The 17,627-nt window shown below is 69.4% G+C and overlaps 4 protein-coding genes across 6 annotated transcripts; 2 read left to right on the top strand and 2 right to left on the bottom strand.

Annotated features, from left to right (window-relative positions):
- Positions 1-257: 257 nt before the first annotated feature.
- DDX56 (DEAD-box helicase 56) lies at positions 258-6,202 on the bottom strand. Its single transcript, XM_068921015.1, has 14 exons — positions 6,088-6,202; positions 4,771-4,932; positions 4,486-4,646; positions 4,214-4,384; positions 3,475-3,565; positions 3,008-3,252; positions 2,262-2,387; positions 1,854-1,967; positions 1,655-1,749; positions 1,400-1,473; positions 1,195-1,284; positions 941-1,046; positions 598-695; positions 258-473 (listed from the first exon to the last, which is right to left on the bottom strand). The coding sequence occupies exons 1-14, from the start codon at positions 6,142-6,144 to the stop codon at positions 393-395; spliced, it is 1,671 nt and encodes a 556-aa protein (XP_068777116.1). The 5' UTR covers positions 6,145-6,202; the 3' UTR covers positions 258-392.
- Positions 6,203-6,418: 216 nt separating this feature from the next.
- TMED4 (transmembrane p24 trafficking protein 4) lies at positions 6,419-8,355 on the bottom strand. The gene is made up of 5 exons (XM_068921018.1): positions 8,180-8,355; positions 7,307-7,407; positions 7,059-7,184; positions 6,819-6,965; positions 6,419-6,722 (listed from the first exon to the last, which is right to left on the bottom strand). The coding sequence occupies exons 1-5, from the start codon at positions 8,319-8,321 to the stop codon at positions 6,573-6,575; spliced, it is 666 nt and encodes a 221-aa protein (XP_068777119.1). The 5' UTR covers positions 8,322-8,355; the 3' UTR covers positions 6,419-6,572.
- Positions 8,356-8,644: 289 nt separating this feature from the next.
- On the top strand, positions 8,645-10,946 carry LOC138062502 (interleukin-1 family member 10-like). Of its 2 annotated transcripts, XM_068921016.1 has the most exons (5): positions 8,645-9,116; positions 9,372-9,432; positions 9,536-9,624; positions 9,696-9,820; positions 10,654-10,946. In XM_068921016.1, the coding sequence occupies exons 1-5, from the start codon at positions 8,774-8,776 to the stop codon at positions 10,861-10,863; spliced, it is 828 nt and encodes a 275-aa protein (XP_068777117.1). In that variant the 5' UTR covers positions 8,645-8,773; the 3' UTR covers positions 10,864-10,946. The 2 variants fall into 2 exon arrangements, with proteins under 2 accessions (XP_068777117.1, XP_068777118.1); XM_068921017.1 differs by lacking the exon at positions 8,645-9,116 and having other exon boundaries at positions 9,179-9,432.
- A 1,520-nt stretch (positions 10,947-12,466) lies between these two features.
- On the top strand, positions 12,467-15,813 carry LOC104149052 (interleukin-36 receptor antagonist protein-like). Of its 2 annotated transcripts, none has more exons than XM_068920771.1 (7): positions 12,467-12,639; positions 12,869-12,905; positions 13,018-13,054; positions 13,137-13,329; positions 14,336-14,473; positions 14,569-14,693; positions 15,572-15,813. In XM_068920771.1, the coding sequence occupies exons 2-7, from the start codon at positions 12,877-12,879 to the stop codon at positions 15,779-15,781; spliced, it is 732 nt and encodes a 243-aa protein (XP_068776872.1). In that variant the 5' UTR covers positions 12,467-12,639; positions 12,869-12,876; the 3' UTR covers positions 15,782-15,813. The 2 variants fall into 2 exon arrangements, with proteins under 2 accessions (XP_068776872.1, XP_068776871.1); XM_068920770.1 differs by having other exon boundaries at positions 14,303-14,473.
- The last annotated feature ends 1,814 nt before the right edge of the window (positions 15,814-17,627 follow it).

The raw sequence follows: 17,627 nt of genomic DNA, 5'->3' as shown, positions 1-17,627 counted from the left end.
ATGGCGATACCACCTGCACGCCCTCACCCAGGGCAGACACCATACCCTTGCCCTACTTTATGGCTCCCACACAGCCTTGGCCTCGATAAGGGGGCCGATAACGCCCTGGCACCTTCGCCCCACATCAGCGGGGCACGCCGCCATCTCATCTCCACGTCACCAAGCAGCTTTCCCTCCGCCACCCGCCACCGTCACGTAGCCCGCAGGCAACGCTCGGGCTGCGGGAGAAGCACCCCGCAAGAAAACGGCGCGCTCGGCACAGTCCGCTGGCACCTTTATTGGGCACGGCTGCCCGCAGGGTACGGCACAGAGATAACCTGTCCTCGCGGGGCTGCGAGGCGGCCGCGGTGCCCCCAGGGGCTGATGGGCACAGTCCGGGGCACGCGGCGGGCTCAAGTCGGCTGCGTGGCCGGGCGCTTGGCACGGTGGCGGGCATACTTGAAGCTCTGCAGCGGGTTGGCGGTGCCGCGGGCCTGCAGGCGGGGAGAAAAGCCGTGTCAGACCACCCTGGCACGGAAAGGAGGCTCAGGCACCCGCGTGCCAGCGGCAACCGGGCTCGCTGCGTGCCTGGCTGGGCCGAGGGAGCCCCGTGCTCACCTTGGAGCCGCCCCGGCGGCTGGCACCGGTGTGGGGCACCCGTTGCCTCTTGCGCTTCCTGAGGGCGGGCTTGGCGATGCCGCGGAGGCTGGGGGGCACTGCGGGCAGAGAGTACCGCACAAGAGGGTGTCAGCGTCCCCGCGGTCCTCATGCGTTGTCCCCATCCCGTCGCCGTCCCCCCTGCCATGTCCCCGTGCCATCCCTGGGTGCCGTTCCGCAGCCTCCCTGTCCCGAGGCACCGTTGCCAGCATCCGCACCGCTGTCCCGTCCCGCCTGCGCCAAGGTCCCCATCCTGCCCCTTCCCCCCGCCACGTCAGCGCCCGCCAGTCGGCGCGGGACGTACCCAGGTACTCGGGCACGTTGCGCAGGTGAGGTTTGATGATGGCGGGGTGCAAGGGTTTGTCGTGCCGCAGCACGTGCAGGTCCCGGGGGTTGTCCTCGAAGTACGTCTGGACGCAGAGAGCCGGTACGTGTCAGGGCCTGGCGCTGCCAGCACAGCCTGGCAGCTGCTGTGCCCACCCTGGTCCCCACAACGCCACTCGGTGCCCACTGTGGGCCCGCTGGGTGCTGTGGGGGACTCCGGTGCCCCGCAGGTACCTTAAGTTTCTCCGAGTTGAGCAGCTCCTCCTTTATCTCCCGCAGCCGAGCCTCCTTCACCGCCTGCTTGGTGACAGAGCGCATGGCGTCCTGGGGGACGCAGAGTCAGAGCCGCTGGCCTGGGGCCCTGCCATCCCCACCCAGCAGCACCCTCGCACCCCCAGCCTGGTGCTGCCAGCACCCTGCCTGCGTGGCGCCCACGCACCCGGCACCGGTAGCGCAGTCCCTCGATCTCCTCCATGCAGAACCGGTAGGGCTGAAGCATCGACTCGCCGCTCTCTGAGGACGCAAACGAACGTGGGGTCACCGCCACCTTGCTGCTGCGGTCCCCACTGCCACCCGGCAGGCGTCCCCTGCCACAGCTTGATGTCCCTTGGCACTCACCACCCACCTCCGAGCACCCCTGTATCCACCACAGCACCCCCGATTGCCCCCGTGGCGAGGCAGGGCCCCTCCTGACCTCCAGCGAGCGCGTCCTCGATCTCGGCCAGGCGGTCCTGCTCCTCGGGCAGCACGAAGGTGAGCGCCGTGCCAGGGTTGTCTGCGCGGGCTGTCCTGCGGGCGCAGAGGGTTGTGGCGGTGGGGTGACGCAGGAACCCCCACCCAAGGGGGTGGCCGGCCAGTGGGGGCACCCCTGTGCCCCCTCCAGCCCCACGCACCTGCCCACACGATGGATGTAGGAGTCAACCGTCGGCGGCACGTCGAAGTTGATGACGGCAGCCACGTTTTGGAAGTCGATGCCCCGCGCAACGCCATACTCCGGGTCCTTGCCCCTGACGGGGGGGAGGATGAGACGTCAGGGTGGCTCAGGAACCCTGCTGGCATGGGGACACCCTGGGCAGACAGCCGGGGGGGCACGGGATGGGGGCATCTGGAGCAAGGGGACCCACGTGGGCACAGGGACCCCTTGGGCAAGGAGAAACCCCCTGGGCATGGATGCACCATGAAAAAGGGGAACCCCATGGGCACAGATTCTGGGAACCCAGCGCTGGCACCACCCACCACGTCCCCACGGAGCACCGTCCCGGCGACGTGGTGGCACCCGCGTGGGCCCGGTGGCCGCTCACTTGTCAGCAGCAGCACCCTTGCGCTTCTTGCGCTGGGGCTGCGCGGCGGGCACCGCCGGCACCTCCTCGTCCGTGGCCACGATGTAGTCGTAGATGCCTCGGTTGAACTGGGTGATGACGTGGCACCTATGGGACCGGCGAGCGCCCATCAGCGTGGCACTGCCCACCCTGATGGGCTGGGCACCCCCCTTTTCATCCCCCGCAGGCCCCTCTCTCCCAGGGCACTCTTTGCCCTTCCTGGGACCCTCTCAGGGCATCTCTTGCACCCTGTGGGTGCCCCTGTGGGGGTGATCCCCTGGACACCCTTTCCCCTCTTTTCAGAGACCCCGTGGCCTCCCCATCTCCTCCAGGCACCCCATTTTCGCCCACCACTTCCCTCCTTCCACAAGCAGCCCACAAGCACCCTCGCTCTCCAGGCACCCCGTTATCCCCCAGGCACCACTTGCCCTCCTGCACAGGCACCCTGGGCACCCCATTCCCCCCAGGGGCACCCCTTGCTTTCCTTTACCTCACCCAACGGGCAATGTTGTTCCCTGGGCACCCCGTTTTTCCCTGGACATCCCTTTCCTTTCTCCAGGGACCCCATTCCCCCCACCCCGAGCACCCGCTTCCCTCCTCCACAGACACCCTGGCACCCCATGTTCCTCCAAGCACCCCTTGCCCTCCTCCACATGCACCCGCCAAGCACCCTTGCTCCCTGGGCACCCCGTTGCCCTCGGGCACCACCCCGCCTCGCCCCATCGTACCGGGAGCGGGCTGGTAGCTCGGAGTTGAGGGCGCAGGCGGCGATGCCGAACTGCTCGAGGAAAAGCTTGAGGCGGTAGCAGCGGGCGAGGGTGCCCACGAAGAGCAGCGCCCGGCCCCGGAGCAGCGTCAGCTTGAGCAGGGCGCAGAGCAGCAGGAACTTGTCCTCCTCGGTGCTGCAGCGCACCTGGTACTGCCGCAGCTGGGTGCTGCCCGGCAGCTGGGGCTCCCGCGGGCGCACCGTCACCTGCGCCCGCCATGCCAGGGTGAGGGGCACGCGGGCACGGGGCCGCCATGCCGCCCGGGACAGCACACGCCGTCACCGTGCCCCCGATACGACGCCCGCCGTGCTGCCTGCAGGTATTTCCTCTTGCCTGCCATGTCCCCACGGCCCGTGACCCCCGTGTGCCCGCATCCCTCGCCCTGGCTGGCCCCCCAGCACCCACTGGGGCCCCCAGCACCCGCTCACCGGGTTGTGCAGCACCAGCTCCTTGAGGGCCTCCACGTCGGGGCTGAAGGTGGCCGACATGAGCAGCGCCTGGTAGATCTTGGGCAGGTGGCTGGGGGGCCGGAGACAGTCTCAGCGCCAGCCCCCCACCTCTTCAGCCCCCTAGCCTCGGTAGTGCACCCCCAAATCCCCTCCGATACCCTCAAAATCCCCTTGCTCCACCATGCCCCCCAGCCCTGGCACACGGCCCCCGCTATCCCCTAGGCCTGGCCGTGTTCCCCCAACCCCCGGCTTGTCCTCCAGCCCCAGCAGCGTCCCCCAAATCCCCAGCCGTGCCCCCCACGTCACCTGGCTTTAGCAGTGCTCCCCAAACCCTCTTTGTGTCACCCAGGCTCCCCAGCTCTGGCAGTGCCCCCGAAGTCCTCAGCTGGGCCCTCCATGTCTTCCAGCCCCAGCAGTGCCCCCCAGTGCTGCCAGTGCCCCCTAAAACCCTGCAGTGCCTCCCAGCCCCAGCAGCATCCCCCAAACCCCTGGCTGTGCCCCCCAACTCCCCCAGCTGTGCCTCCCAGTCCTGACAGCTCCCATCCAAATACCTGGCCATGTCCCCAATGTCCCTCAGCCCCAGCAGCATCCCCCAGACCTCTGGCTGTACCCCCCCAGCTCTAGCAGTGCCCCTCAAACCCTCAGCTGCATCCCCCAGTCCCGAGAGCACCCGCCAAACCCCTGACAACACCCCCACGTCCCCCGCAGCGCCCCTCACCACAGCAGGGCCTTGAGGTCTTCGCCGAAGCCAAAGGAGAGCAGCAGGTCGGCCTCATCCAGCACCAGCAGCTCCAGCGAGTGCCGCAGCGCCAGGCTGCGGGCGTTGAGGTGCGCCAGCACCCGGCCTGGCGTGCCCACCACCACGTCCGGCTTCTCCATCAGCACCGGCCTGGGGGAGGAGGGGGGACGCCCGGCACGTCGCGTCACCCGTCCACCTAAGGACCCCAGGACGGACGGAGAGGCGGGTGCTGGGGGCGCCCCGCGCCTTACCTCTGAGCGGCGAGGTCCGTCTGGGCACAGACGTCGGCCACTCGCACGTCGCGGGCGCAGAAGGCCGCCAGCTGCCGCAGAGTCTGCACCACTTGCTGCCCCAGCTCCTTGGAGGGCACCAGCACCAAAGCCCGCACCGCCTGCGCCACCGCCGCCGGCGCCTGCCCGCACCACCACCGTCGTCGTCAGCCGGCCGGGCGCCACGGGGACGTCCCCGCCGCGCCCAGTGCTCCCGCCCCGGCACCCAGCCACCCGCCCGGGCGGCCCCGCGACGCCCCAACTCACCGCCTTGACGCGCAGCAGGTGCTGGAGCAGCGGCAGCCCGTACGCCGCCGTCTTGCCGGAGCCCGTCCTGGCCCGGGCCAGCAGGTCGCGGCCCTCCAGCGCCAGGGGAATGGCCTCGGCCTGGATGGCCGTGGGCCTGGCCCAGCCCAGCTCGGCTACCGCCTGCGGGACCGCACCGTCACCTCGGGGGGACCCAGGCATCGGGGATCCCCGATGTCACCCACCCCGGGGGTCCCAGGTGTCCTGACTCCCTGGTGTCACTCAACCTGGGAGGCACCCGGGCGTCCTGACTCCCCGATGCCACCACTCTGAGGGGTCCCAGGCGTCCTGGCTCCCTGATGCTCCCCCTTAGGGGGTCCGAGGAGTCCTGGCTCCCCAATGCCACCACTCTGGGGGGTCCCAGGTGTTCTGGCTCCCCAATGATCCCCCCAAGGGGGTCCCAGGCGTCCTGGCTCCCTGATACTCCTACTCCGAGGGGTCCCAGGTGTCCCGGGTCCCCAATGCCACCACCCTGGGGGGTCCCAGGCATCCTGGCCCCCCCATGCTCCCTCCTTAGGGGGTCCCAGGCATCCTGCCTCCCCGATGCTCCCCCTTAGGGGGTCCGAGGAGTCCTGGCTCCCCAATGCCACCACTCTGGGGGGTCCCAGGCATCCCGGCTCCCCATTGCCACCACCTGGGGGGTCCCAGGCATCCTGGCCCCCCCATGCTCCCTCCTTAGGGGGTCCCAGGTGTTCTGGCTCCCCGATGCCCCCCCCAAGGGGTCCCAGGCACCCTGGCTCCCTGATGCTCCCACTCCGAGGGGTCCCAGGTGTCCCGGCTCCCCGATGCCACCACCCTGAAGCGTCCCAGGCGTCCTATCTCCCCAGTGCCACCACTCTGGAGCATCCCAGTCATTCCGGCTCCCCATTGCCCCCCCCAGGGGGTCCCAGGCATCCTGGCTCCCCGATGCCCCCACCGGGGGAGTGGGGAGAAACTCCCTAAAGTCCCCTGGGGGGCGGCAGGCGTCCTGCTAAACATCCCCCAACCCCGCAGGGACTGAGGCGCTTCCAAGCCCCCCACCCCAAGAACCCAGGCGCCTGGGCCCCCCCAAACCCCCTCCCCATGGGGGTAGGGGACGACACAACTAACCCCCCCCCCCGCGACCGAGGTGCCCCCAACGCCCCCCGGGGCCCAGGCGTCCGGGCTCCCCAGTGGCCCCTCCTCGCCCCGAAGGGACCCAGGCGACTGAGGGATCCCGGGGTCCGGGAGCCCCCCTGGGGTCCCGGCCAGGCTGGGGCAGGAGACGGAGCCCCCCCCCCGCCCCGGGTCCAGGCGCACCCGCAGCAGCCGCCCGTCCAGCCCCATGTGCTCGAAGCCCCGCGCCGCCTCCGCCATCGCCGCTCGCCGCCCAGTGCGCCTGCGCGCTCCGCGCCGCCCACAGACACTTCCGCCACCCGCCCAGAGTGTCCGCTTCCCCCCCCCACCCCGCCTGCGCCCCTCTGTGCGCTGGAGGACCGAGCAGCACCACTCGTATGCCTGCATCCTGTCTCTGCTTTTGGGGGGGGGGGGGGGTGACGAGGGAGCCCGGACGCCTGGGCTCCCTGCCCAGTTTGGCCCAGCAGCGGGGCCGTACCCCCTTGCGGCGCCCCAAGAAGTTCCAGCCAGCCCCTTCGGAGCCCCCCAAAGGTTTATTGAGCTGCGAAACACACACGGAGCGGGGGGGACGCGGCCGCCCCTCGCCGGCGGCAGGCACGGCCCCCCACCGCGGCCGCCGGGGCTGGGCGGATGCAGCGCCGAGGCGGGGTTGGCATCCACCCCGGGGGTTACACCAGCTTCTTGGCCTCGAAGAAACTCTTCAGGTGTCTCATCTGCCAGATGCCGGTGAGGATGAGGATGATGGTTTGGGCGATGGACCACCACAGCACCCGCTGGTTGGTGCTCTCGCTCGTCATGCGGAAACGCTCCTCCCGGTACTGCGGGCAGAGCACGAGGCGGGGGAGTGTCAGCGGCGGGCACCCCCCAGCCCTTCCCCGGTTGCCCCCCGCTTCCCTCCTCCTCTTCCTCCTCACCCGCTGGTAGTTCTGCTCCTTCTGGATCTGCTCCACCTGGTCGAGGAGCTGGCGCGCTCGGAGCTGCAGCTCCGTCAGTTTGTCCTTGGCGGCGATTTCGGGGTAGTTGTTGGTGTGTTCCCCCACCTGGATGTCCAGGTGCACCCGCTGGGTACAAAACAGGTCAGGTCAGCGGGTGCTGGGCGCTGTCATCCCCCCCACCCAAGCGCCACGCGACGCCTCGGCACGCAGGACTCTCACCAGCTTGCCGCCGGCGAAGAGCGCCATGCGGGTGGAGTTGGAGTGGAGGCAGATCTGGTGCTCGCCCGGCGTGTGCGAGGTGAAGGTGAAGCGTCCCTCCGAGCCGTACTGCCGCGACAAAATCACCTGCGGGACACGGCGTCAGGGCCCTGCCTTCCCCGCGGACTGCCCTGCCCAGGCTGGCGGGTGTCCCGGGCTCCCCCAGGGACTCCCTGCGTGGGTGTCCCGCAGGCCCCGGTGCGACTCACCTTGCCGTCGGGGTCCTTCACCTCCACGTGCATGCCCAGCCCCGGTGTGGAGGGCAGGAATGACTCCGACTGCTTGTCCCACAGCTGTGTCCGGTAGTTCCCTGGGGGCAGCAGAGGGTCAGAGTGGGCTTGGCACGCCGGGACCACCCAGAGCCCCCCCCCCCCGGGCAGGGGCCTCCTCATTACCCCCCAGCTTCCAGCATTCTTTTGCATTGCCCCCCCTCCAGTTGCTGGGGTCTTTTCCACTGCCCTGGTGGTCTCTCCTGTTGCCCCCCGGAGTTCCCTGGGGGCTCTCTTGCCCCCCCCAAATCCCCTGTCAGTCTCTCCAGTTGCTCCCTCTCATCTCTGGGGGGTCTCTCCTGTTGCCTTCCTGGTTCCCAGAGGTCTCTCCCACTGCTCCCACCCAGTTCCTGGGGGTCTCTCCTCTCCATCTCCTAGTAGGGCAGTCCACTGCCTCCCCTTGTTCCGGGGGTCTCTCCCATTTCCTCTTCCCAGAGATCTCCCCGCCCTTATCCCATAACAGTCTCTCCCAGGTCCTGGGGCTGGGGGGGGGTGGTTCTCTCCTGTTGCCCCCCTCCTGGATCCCAGGGTCTCTCCCACTGCCCCTTGCCCCGGTTCCCAGGGGTCTCTCCCGTCACCCCCCCCCGGTTCCAGGGGTCCCTCCTATCATTCCCCCCCCAGTCCCTGAGGTCCCTCCCGTCGCCCCCCCCCCGTCTCGGTCTTCGGTGTCCCTCCCATCACCTCCTCCCTCCCCGGGGGCACTCCTGTCACCCCCCCGGTCCCCAGAGCCTCTCCCGCCGCCCCCAGTCCCCAAGGTCCCTCCCCGCCCCCATCCCCTAACGGTCCCTCCCGTCACTCTCCCGCGGCCCGTACCGATGACCATGGTCTCGTCGGGGATCTCCTCGATGAAGCAGCGCTTCTCGGTCTCGCCGATGTGGAAGTAGAGGGCCTGCGCGCCCCAGCCCGCCAGCAGCACGGTGGCCACGGCCGCCCGCAGCGCCCCGCCGCCCGCCATGGCCCGCGCCGCCCCGCCCCGCCCGCGCGCATGCGCCGCCCGGCGCCGCCGCCCGCACCGCGCATGCGCCTCCCCCCTCCGCCGGCGCAACGCGCAGGCGCCGCCGCCTGGCGGCCACTCACCGGCCCCCACGATACACCTACGGGTGCCCGCTGGGGCCCCGCGGGCAGGGCGCTTGGCAGCACCCGCATGCGCAGTGTTTCCCTCCGCGTGGCGCAGCGGGGAGGGCGCAGCGCCCGTACCGCGAAGGTTGAAAGTTCGAATCCCGCTTCGGGGAACTTCATGGGGGGCCTGATGGCCTCAGGTTTATTGGAGCCTGTCGGTGCCCCGGGGGGTGACCGTGGGCACCTGGGGCTGCTCCTCGCTGTGGGCACCAGCCACACTGCGCGGGGGACGGGGGGTGCACCCGCCACACCGCGCAGGGGACACCATGGGCATCAACCACACCGCGCATGAGACACCACGCGCGCCAGCCACGGTCCAGGGGACAACGCGCCTGGCAGGCGGGGGACGAGCCCTCTAGCAAAGGAGCTGGGAGTCCGAACCCTTGCGCCCCTTTCCCTCCCCTCGCCAGGGCCACACCATGCCCTTCGCGGGGCCGGGCCGGCCCTTCGCACCCAGCCCGGCGGCAGCGGTGTGGCAACGCCGCCACGTCCCTTCCTTCCTGCCGTCCCATCCAGCCCACGGGCAGATGCACGGAAATGCCACCCACTTCCTGCCCCGGGGCACCCGCCGCCGGACAGCCTTCGCCCCGTGCAGCGCCGTGCCCCGCTCCGGCGTGCAGAGGTCCCATGGGTAGGTGACGGGGGGCTGCAGTGCCGGGAAGGGTGACGCCGGGCGGGAAGAGGAACCGGGGCAGGCGAGGAAATTGCAACACGGGGCCCTGGCTGCCCCCCGCCTCCGCAGCTTGGAAATTTCGGGAGTCCCGTTTCGAGAGTGCCTGTCCCCGCCGGCTATAAAGCCAGGGTGGCAGTGGGGTGGTGGCGCCTGGCGCCATGGCGTGCCGCCCTTGCGCCGCGCTCGCCGTCACCCTCCTCTTCCTCTGCGCAGAGGCCGAAGGCTTCACCCTGTGCCACGCTCCCACCCTGCAGACCAAAGTCTTTAAATACCGGTAAGGAGCAAAATGGGGTGGGGGGATTTTTGGGGGGGGGAACGCGGCTATGCCGGTCACCGCTGGCATTTTTCCATCCCCGTTCCCCCCCCCCCCCCGGCAGGATTTGGGACATGGACCAGAAGTCGCTCTACCTGCTCAACGACCAGCTGGTGGCCGGGCACCTGCAAGGCGCCAACGCTGCCCTGGAAGGTGAGCGGCGGGCAGCGGGGCGGCGCGGGGCACCCCGGGGTGCCCTGACACCCCTCTCGTTGCCCCCGCAGAGAAAGTTTTCTGGGTGCCCAACCGCTCCTTCGCCCAAGCCCGGCTCCCCGTCATCCTGGGCATCCAGAACGGCACCCGCTGCCTGGCCAGCCGCGCTGCCCCCCAGCCCACGCTGCGGCTCGAGGTGAGGGCGGGTGCCCCGGCGGCGCGGGGACGGGGCACGCCGGTGTGGCTGGCGTTGGGGGCAAGGGGTGTCGCGGGGATGGGGCATCATGGGGATGGAGCAAGTGGACATCGTGGGGACAGGGCACACGGGGCATCTTAGGGATGGGGGAGGTGGGCATCGTGGGGATGGGTGATGTGGGACGTCTTGGGGATGGGGCGCACAGGCATCACGGGGATGGGGGACATGGGACGTCTTGGGGATGGGACATCATGGGGATGGGGCAAGTGGACATCATGGGGACAAGGCACACGGGGCATCACGGGGATGGGGAACGTGGGCATCGCGGGGATGGTGGACATGGGACATCTTGGGGACAGGGTGCACGGGCATTGCGGGGATGGGGGGCATGAGACATCTTGGGGATCAGGCACCTGGGCATTGTGGGGATGGAGGACGTGGGACGTTTTGGGGACGGGGCGCACAGGCATCATGGGGATGGGGGACGTGGGACATCTTGGGGACAGGGTGCACGGGCATTGTGGGGATGAGGGACATGAGACTTCTTGGGGATCAGGCACCTGGGCATTGTGGGGATGGAGGACGTGGGACGTTTTGGGGACGGGGCGCACAGGCATCATGGGGATGGGGGACGTGGGACATCTTGGGGACAGGGCATCATGGGCATCGCAGGGATGAGGGACGTGGGGCGTCTTGGGGACAGGGCGCATGGGCATCGTGGGGATGGTGGACATGGGACATCTTGGGGACGGGGCACACGGGCATCGCGGCGCCGGGACACGTCGGTGACGGAGCCGTACCCACCGCCAACGCTGCCGCTCACCCCCGCGCAGGACGCTGACATCACGGCGCTGCCCGGCGCCGGCGAGGCCTCGGCACCCTTCACCTTCTTCCGCTCCTACAAGGACGGGCTGTGGCGCTTCGAGTCGGCCGCCAACCCCGGCTGGTTCCTCTGCACCTCGGCCCGCGCCCACGAGCCGCTGGGGCTCTCGCGCGGCCCCGACGCCACCCACGTCCTCGACTTCTACTTCCAGCTCTGCTGAGCCCCGCGGCCGCCCCGGGCACGCTGCCGCTGCCCCGCGGCACCTCGCTCCCGGGGCCAATAAAGTCACTTGGTTGCCACCTCCTCAGGCGATGCTCCGCGCGGCGATCCCCCCGGACGCTTGGGTCCTCCCCTCCCTCCGCCTCCGGCGGCGTGCCCGTGCCGGCGTCAGCGTCGCCACGCGGGACGCCCGGTCTTGCGCCAGCCCGGCCCGGGATGTCCCCGACAGGAGGTGACGCATCTGGCGGGGCGGCCGCCGAGCCGGGCGTCTCCCGGGGATGTCCCGGTGCGGTCCCTTCCCGGATCCGGCAGCGGCAGCACCCGGCGTGCCCTGACCTGCCGCGTCAGCAGGGAGCGCGGCGGGCTGGGGACACGCGGGGACGTGGGTGCCGCGGGGATGTGGGGACAGGGGCACTGTGGGGATGGGGCATACAGGGTGCATGGGTGTCACAGGGATGGGGCACACAGGACAGATGGACATCACAGGGATGTGGCACGTGGGCAACATGGAGATAGGACACACAGGGCACAGGAACATCATGGAGATGGGGCACACGGGACACGGACAACACGGGTACAGATACGTGGACATCATGGGGACAGGGCACATGCGTGTCATCGGGATGGGGCACACGGATATCACAGGGATGGGACACACAGGTGTCACAGGGATGGGGCACATGGGGCACAGACACCATGGGGACATCACAGGGATGGGGCACACAGATGTCATGGGGATGGGGCACACGGGGCACAGACACCATGGGGATGGGGCACACGGACATCACGGGGATGGGGCACACGGGTGTCATGGGGATAGGACACAGGGCACAGGGACATCATGGAGATGGGGCACACGGACATCACAGGGATGGGGCACACGGGACATGGACAACACAGGGACAGAGCACATGGACATCATGGGGACAGGGCACACACATGTCATCGGGATGGGGCACATGGATATCACAGGGATGGGGCACACAGGTGTCATGGGGATGGGGCACACGGGGCACAGACACCATGGGGATGGGGCACACGGACATCACAGGGATGGGGCACACGGGACATGGACAACACAGGGACAGAGCACATGGACATCATGGGGACAGGGCACACACATGTCATCGGGATGGGGCACACGGATATCACAGGGATGGGGCACACAGGTGTCATGGGGATGGGGCACACGGGGCACAGACACCATGGGGATGGGGCACATGGACAACACAGGGATGGGGCACACAGGGCACAGGGACATCATGGAGATGGGGCACACGGACATCACAGGGATGGGGCACACGGGACATGGACAACACAGGGACAGAGCACATGGGCAACATGGGGACAGGGCACACAGGTGTCACGGGGATGGGGTAGAGGGGGCAGATGGACATCACAGGGACGGGGCACACGAGCAACACGGGGATGGGGCACGCAGGTATCATCAGGATGGGGCACATGGGGCACACGGGGACAGGCCATCCGGCCGCGGTGGGAACGGGGTGCCTGGGTTCAGAGGGCTGGGCCCCGGTGTTTCCCCATCGTTGCCTTCCTGGCTGCCCCGCCACCCACGGGTGCGCCTGCGCCCGGCCCAGCCCGCTCACCCCCGGCGCTCCTGTTTGTCTCCCCGTGCCACATCCTTCCTGCACAATTAGCCGGGCGGATTGTCCCCTCCCTCCGCTCCAGTCCCTATAAGAGGTGTTGCCGCTTCGGGTGGGCGGCAAAGAGGACGGCACAGCCCGTGTCAGGATTTTGGAGGCTGTTGGGATTGCAGGTATCGCTGCCGACGCCGGGGTGGGGAAGGGCTGGGTGCTCATGGCCTCAGGCGCGACACAGCTGCAGGTCCGCAGGGGGAGGCCTGGGCAACGGCTGCTGAGCGTTCACTCTGAAGCCTACTGACAACAGATGGCATGCAGTGCTGGGAGGGCAAGCTTTTTGGGGGGGGGGGATCCCCGGTGGCGCGCTGCCCGGTTTACCCACGTGCTGCCTGCTCTCTCGCGCAGGCTCTACCATGTCACAGGCACCCAGACCGGCGCTGAGGTGAGTCCCACGGCAGGGCGGCGGCGGCTCTCCACGCCTTGTGCTCAGGGCTTGAGTCATCCTGGCACGGCGCCCGGCCCGCTCTCATCCCTCTTTTTTCACTTTCCAACAGTGTCGCCACAGGCTGGGCCAGGCTGGGGAGGTACCAGGTAAGGTGGGCACGGGGTGCCCGGGTGCCGGCGGGCTGCAGCACCCAGCCCCGGCCCACCCTGACGTCTGTGTCGCTCGCAGGCCCCCAGGGCGGGATGCAGGGCCAGGGAGAGCTGGGGCCGATGCCAGCCCTGGTGGCACCTACCGGATGCCCTCACGGTGCCGGGTGCCGGCAGACCACTGGGCGCCCGCACGGTGCTGGGTGCCGGCAGCCCCACGGTGTCCGTCGTCGACCCCGACATGGAGGCACTGTTTGAGCAGTTCCTGGGCAAAGGTAGCGCCCGCAGCACCCCGCCGTGCCCGGGTGTCCGTCCCCATGTGCCCCATGCCTGAGTGCTTTGTCCCCCTGATGTCCGCGTGCCCCACGACGCCCATTTGCTCGTCCCCACGTGCCCCAGCCCTGTGACGGCCACATGCCCCACGGTGCCCATGTCTCCATCCCTGTGATGCCCACGCGTCCTGTCCCCACAATGCCCCATCCCCATGAAGCCCTCGTGTTTTGTCCCCATGGTGCCCACGTGCTCGTCCCCATGATGTCCATGTGGCCAATGTTGCCCATGTGCTTGCTCATCCCCATGAAGCCCTCATGCCTTGTCCCCACGTGCCCTGTCCCTGTGAAGCCCATATGCCTGTCCGCATGATGTCCTAGTGCCCCACGATGTCCATGTCCCCGTCCCTGCAATGTTCTTGTGCCCCGTCCCCATGATGCTCCCATGCCTGTTCCCCTGTGTCCATGTTGCCTATGTCCATGTCCCTATGATGCCCTCACACCTTGTCCCCACATGCCTCGTTCCCACGATGCCTGCATGCCTGTCCCCGTGATGTCCGCATGCCCTGTCCCCACAGTGCCCGGCCCCACAAAACCCTCACGCCTTGTCCCCACATGTCCTGTCCCCATGAAGCCTGTGTGCCCCACATTGCCCATGTCCCCGTCCCCATGAAGCTCGCATGCCCTGTCCCCACAGTGCCCGGCCCCACAAAACCCTCACGCCTTGTCCCCACATGTCCTGTCCCCATGAAGCCTGTGTGCCCCACATTGCCCATGTCCCCGTCCCCATGAAGCTCACATGCCCTGTCCCCAGGTGCCCCATCTCCATGAAGGCCACATGCCCGCCTCTGTGATGTCCACGTGCCCCCCAATGTCCATGTGCCCCCTGTTGCCCACGTCCCCATCCCCATGAAGCCCACGGGCCCTGTCCCCACATGCCTGTCCTCATGTGTCCTATCCCCACACTCTCTTGCAAAAGTGTCCACCACCTCAGAGGACACTTTCACCATAGCCGAGAGGCCGGAGGTGGAGGAGCTGTTACCACAGCCCTACCACTACCGGGTGCGCGACACCGACCAGAAGGTGCTGTGCCTGGAGCATGGGCGCCTGGTGGCCGTCAACCTGCAGGGCGCCAACGCCGCCCAGGAAGGTGGGTGCCAGAGCGGGAGGGGGATCCCTCGGGTGCCAGGGTGGTGCGGTGGGGCGGCCTGATGCCCATCCGCCCTGACAACCGGCTCCACGCAGAGCACATCAGCGTGGTGCCCAACCGGCACCTGGAGCGCAAACGCTGTCCCCTCATCGTGGGCATCCGTGGGGGCACCCAGGCACTCTCTTGCGGCATCGGCCCCGAGCCCCAACTGCAGCTGGAGGTAAGTGCTGCACGGGGCACCCCAGGGTGGGGGCATCCCCAGGTGGGGCATGCCAGGGTGGGGGCATCTCAAGGTAAGGCTCCCCAAGATGGAGGTAGCTCAAGGTGGAGGTAACTCAAGGTGGGGCCCAAGGTGGAGGCAACCCAAGATGGGGCACCCCAAGGTGGGGGCACCTGAGGGTGGAAGGTGCCCCAAGGTGGAGGCTACCCTGAGACTGAGCAGCTCAAGGTGAGACATCTCGAGGTGGAGGGCACCCCAAGGTGGGGGCAACCCAAGATCGTAGTGCCTGATGGTGGAGGGCGCCCTGAAGTGGGTCATCCCAGGGTGGAGGGCACCGCAAGGTCAGGCACTCCGAGGTGAGGCTCCCCAAAGTGGAGAGCACCGTGAGGTAGGGGCAACCCAAGGTGGGGCACCCTGAGGCTGGTGGCACCCCATGGTGGTTGCACCCTAAGTCAGGGTGACCCAAAGCCAGCGGCAAGCTGGGGCGGTCCCACCCTGAGGCGGTGGCACCCCGAGGCAGTGGCACCCCAAGACTAGGGTCACCCTGAGGTGGTGGCTCCCCAAGGCCGGTGTCACCCCGAGGGGGAGGCGCCCCAAGGTGATGCCACCATCAGGTGGGGGCACCCTGAGGCTGGAGGCACCCCAAGGCCAATGTCACCCCAAGGCAGCGCCACCCATGGCCAGTAGCACCCCAAGGTGGTGGCACCCCATGGCCGTGTCACCTCAGGGTGGTGGCACCTCAAGGCGGTTGCACCTTGAGCCAAGGCAACCCAGAGCCAGCAGCACCCGGGGTGGGGGGCAGCGGGGGGGGTGAGGTGGCCCCGAGGCGGCGTGTCCCCGAGGCTGGCGGCGTGACGCCGTGCGTGCCGCGCCGGCAGGACGTGGGGGTGCTGGAGCTGTTCACCCGGGGCGCCGAGGCCAACCGCTTCACCTTCTACAAGACCTTCAGCGGCTCCACGCACACCTTCGAGGCGGCCGCCTTCCCCGGGCACTTCCTGAGCACGGCGCCGCGGCCCGGCGAGGCGCTGGCCCTCACGGCGCAGCCCGCCGCCACCGCCATCACCACCTTCTACCTGCAGCGCAAGTAGCCCCCCGCCGCCGCCCCCACCGCCCCCAATAAAGCCTCTCTGCGGCACCCGCTGCCTCGCCGCGCCGGGGGATTTGGGGGCAGGACGAGGCCAGTGGGGCAGGAGCTGGCCCCTGTGGGGTAGCGCCGGGCCTGAGAAGGCAGGAGCGGGCCCTAGGGGGCAGGATTAGGCCCAAGGAGGGGCACGATCAGGCCCCCCCATGGGGCAGGATTAGGTTTAAGGCCGGGAGGGGCAGGACTAGGTTCCCCATGGGGCAGGGCCAGGCCCCGCGGAGAGGGGGGCAATGCCAGGCCCCGGCCCCATGGGGCAGGATCAGGTCTCCATGGGGCAGGATCAGGTCCCCATGGGGCAGCGCCAGGCACCGCGGAGGGGGGCAGGACCAGGCCCCTCCCACCATGGGGCAGGATCAGGTCCCCATGGGGCAGCGCCAGGCACCGCGGAGAGGGGCAGGACCAGGCCCCTCCCACCATGGGGCAGGATCAGGTCCCCATGGGGCAGCGCCAGGCACCGCGGAGAGGGGCAGGACCAGGCCCCTCCCACCATGGGGCAGGATCAGGTCCCCATGGGGCAGCGCCAGGCACCGCGGAGAGGGGCAGGACCAGGCCCCTCCCACCATGGGGCAGGATCAGGTCCCCATGGGGCAGCGCCAGGCCCCGCGGAGAGGGGGGCAATGCCAGGCCCCGGCCCCATGGGGCAGGATCAGGTCTCCATGGGGCAGGATCAGGTCCCCATGGGGCAGCGCCAGGCACCGCGGAGAGGGGCAGGACCAGGCCCCTCCCACCATGGGGCAGGATCAGGTCCCCATGGGGCAGCGCCAGGCACCGCGGAGAGGGGCAGGACCAGGCCCCTCCCACCATGGGGCAGGATCAGGTCCCCATGGGGCAGCGCCAGGCACCGCGGAGAGGGGCAGGACCAGGCCCCTCCCACCATGGGGCAGGATCAGGTCCCCATGGGGCAGCGCCAGGCACCGCGGAGAGGGGCAGGACCAGGCCCCTCCCACCATGGGGCAGGATCAGGTCCCCATGGGGCAGCGCCAGGCACCGCGGAGAGGGGCAGGACCAGGCCCCTCCCACCATGGGGCAGGATCAGGTCCCCATGGGGCAGCGCCAGGCACCGCGGAGAGGGGCAGGACCAGGCCCCTCCCACCATGGGGCAAGATCAGGTCCCCATGGGGCAGGGCCAGGCCCCGTGCAGGGGGGCAGGGACAGGTCCCGGCGCCATGGGGCAGGATCAGGCCCCCACGGGGCAGCGCCAGGCCCCGGGAGGGGGGGTGGCAGGACCATGTTCCCCCCCTCACCATGGGGCCGGATGAGGCCCCCTGCGGAAGCGGGACGGGCCCGGGGGCGGGGCTTACAGGGGGCGTGGGCAGGGGCGTGGGCAGGACCCTCCGTGCCCCGCCCCGCGCGGGCCGGGGAGGGGAAGGGGGCGTGGCCGGACGTGGCCCCGCCCCGCGGCGCGCGCCCGGAGCGCCGGTAAGGGCGGGGGGCGGCGCGCGGTGGGGGGCGGCACCGCCCCGGCCCCTCGGGAGCCCCGCGGGGTTTCCCGTGGGCGTGGGGGTCCACCCCAGCTCCGGGGGGCGCCCCACAGCCCCCGGGGTGCCCTTTGGGGTCCCCCACAGCCTTCGGGGGTCCTCTATAGCCCTTCAGGGTCCCCTATAGCCCTCGAGGTCCTCCACAACCCTTCAGGACCCCCCCCAATAGCACTAGGGGTTCCCTATAACTCTTGGGGGTTCCCCCTGGCCCTGGTGGCCTCCATGGCCCTTGAGAGTCCCCGATCATCTTTGCTATGGCCCTCGGGGTCCCCCTATAGCCCTCGATGTCCCCCATGGTTCTTGAGGGTCCCCAAT

The sequence above is a fragment of the Struthio camelus genome, chromosome 27 (assembly GCF_040807025.1).
Source record: "Struthio camelus isolate bStrCam1 chromosome 27, bStrCam1.hap1, whole genome shotgun sequence".
Lineage (NCBI taxonomy): Eukaryota > Metazoa > Chordata > Aves > Struthioniformes > Struthionidae > Struthio > Struthio camelus.
Note: the sequence above shows the minus strand (reverse complement) of the source record. Positions and strands in the feature narration are given on the sequence as shown.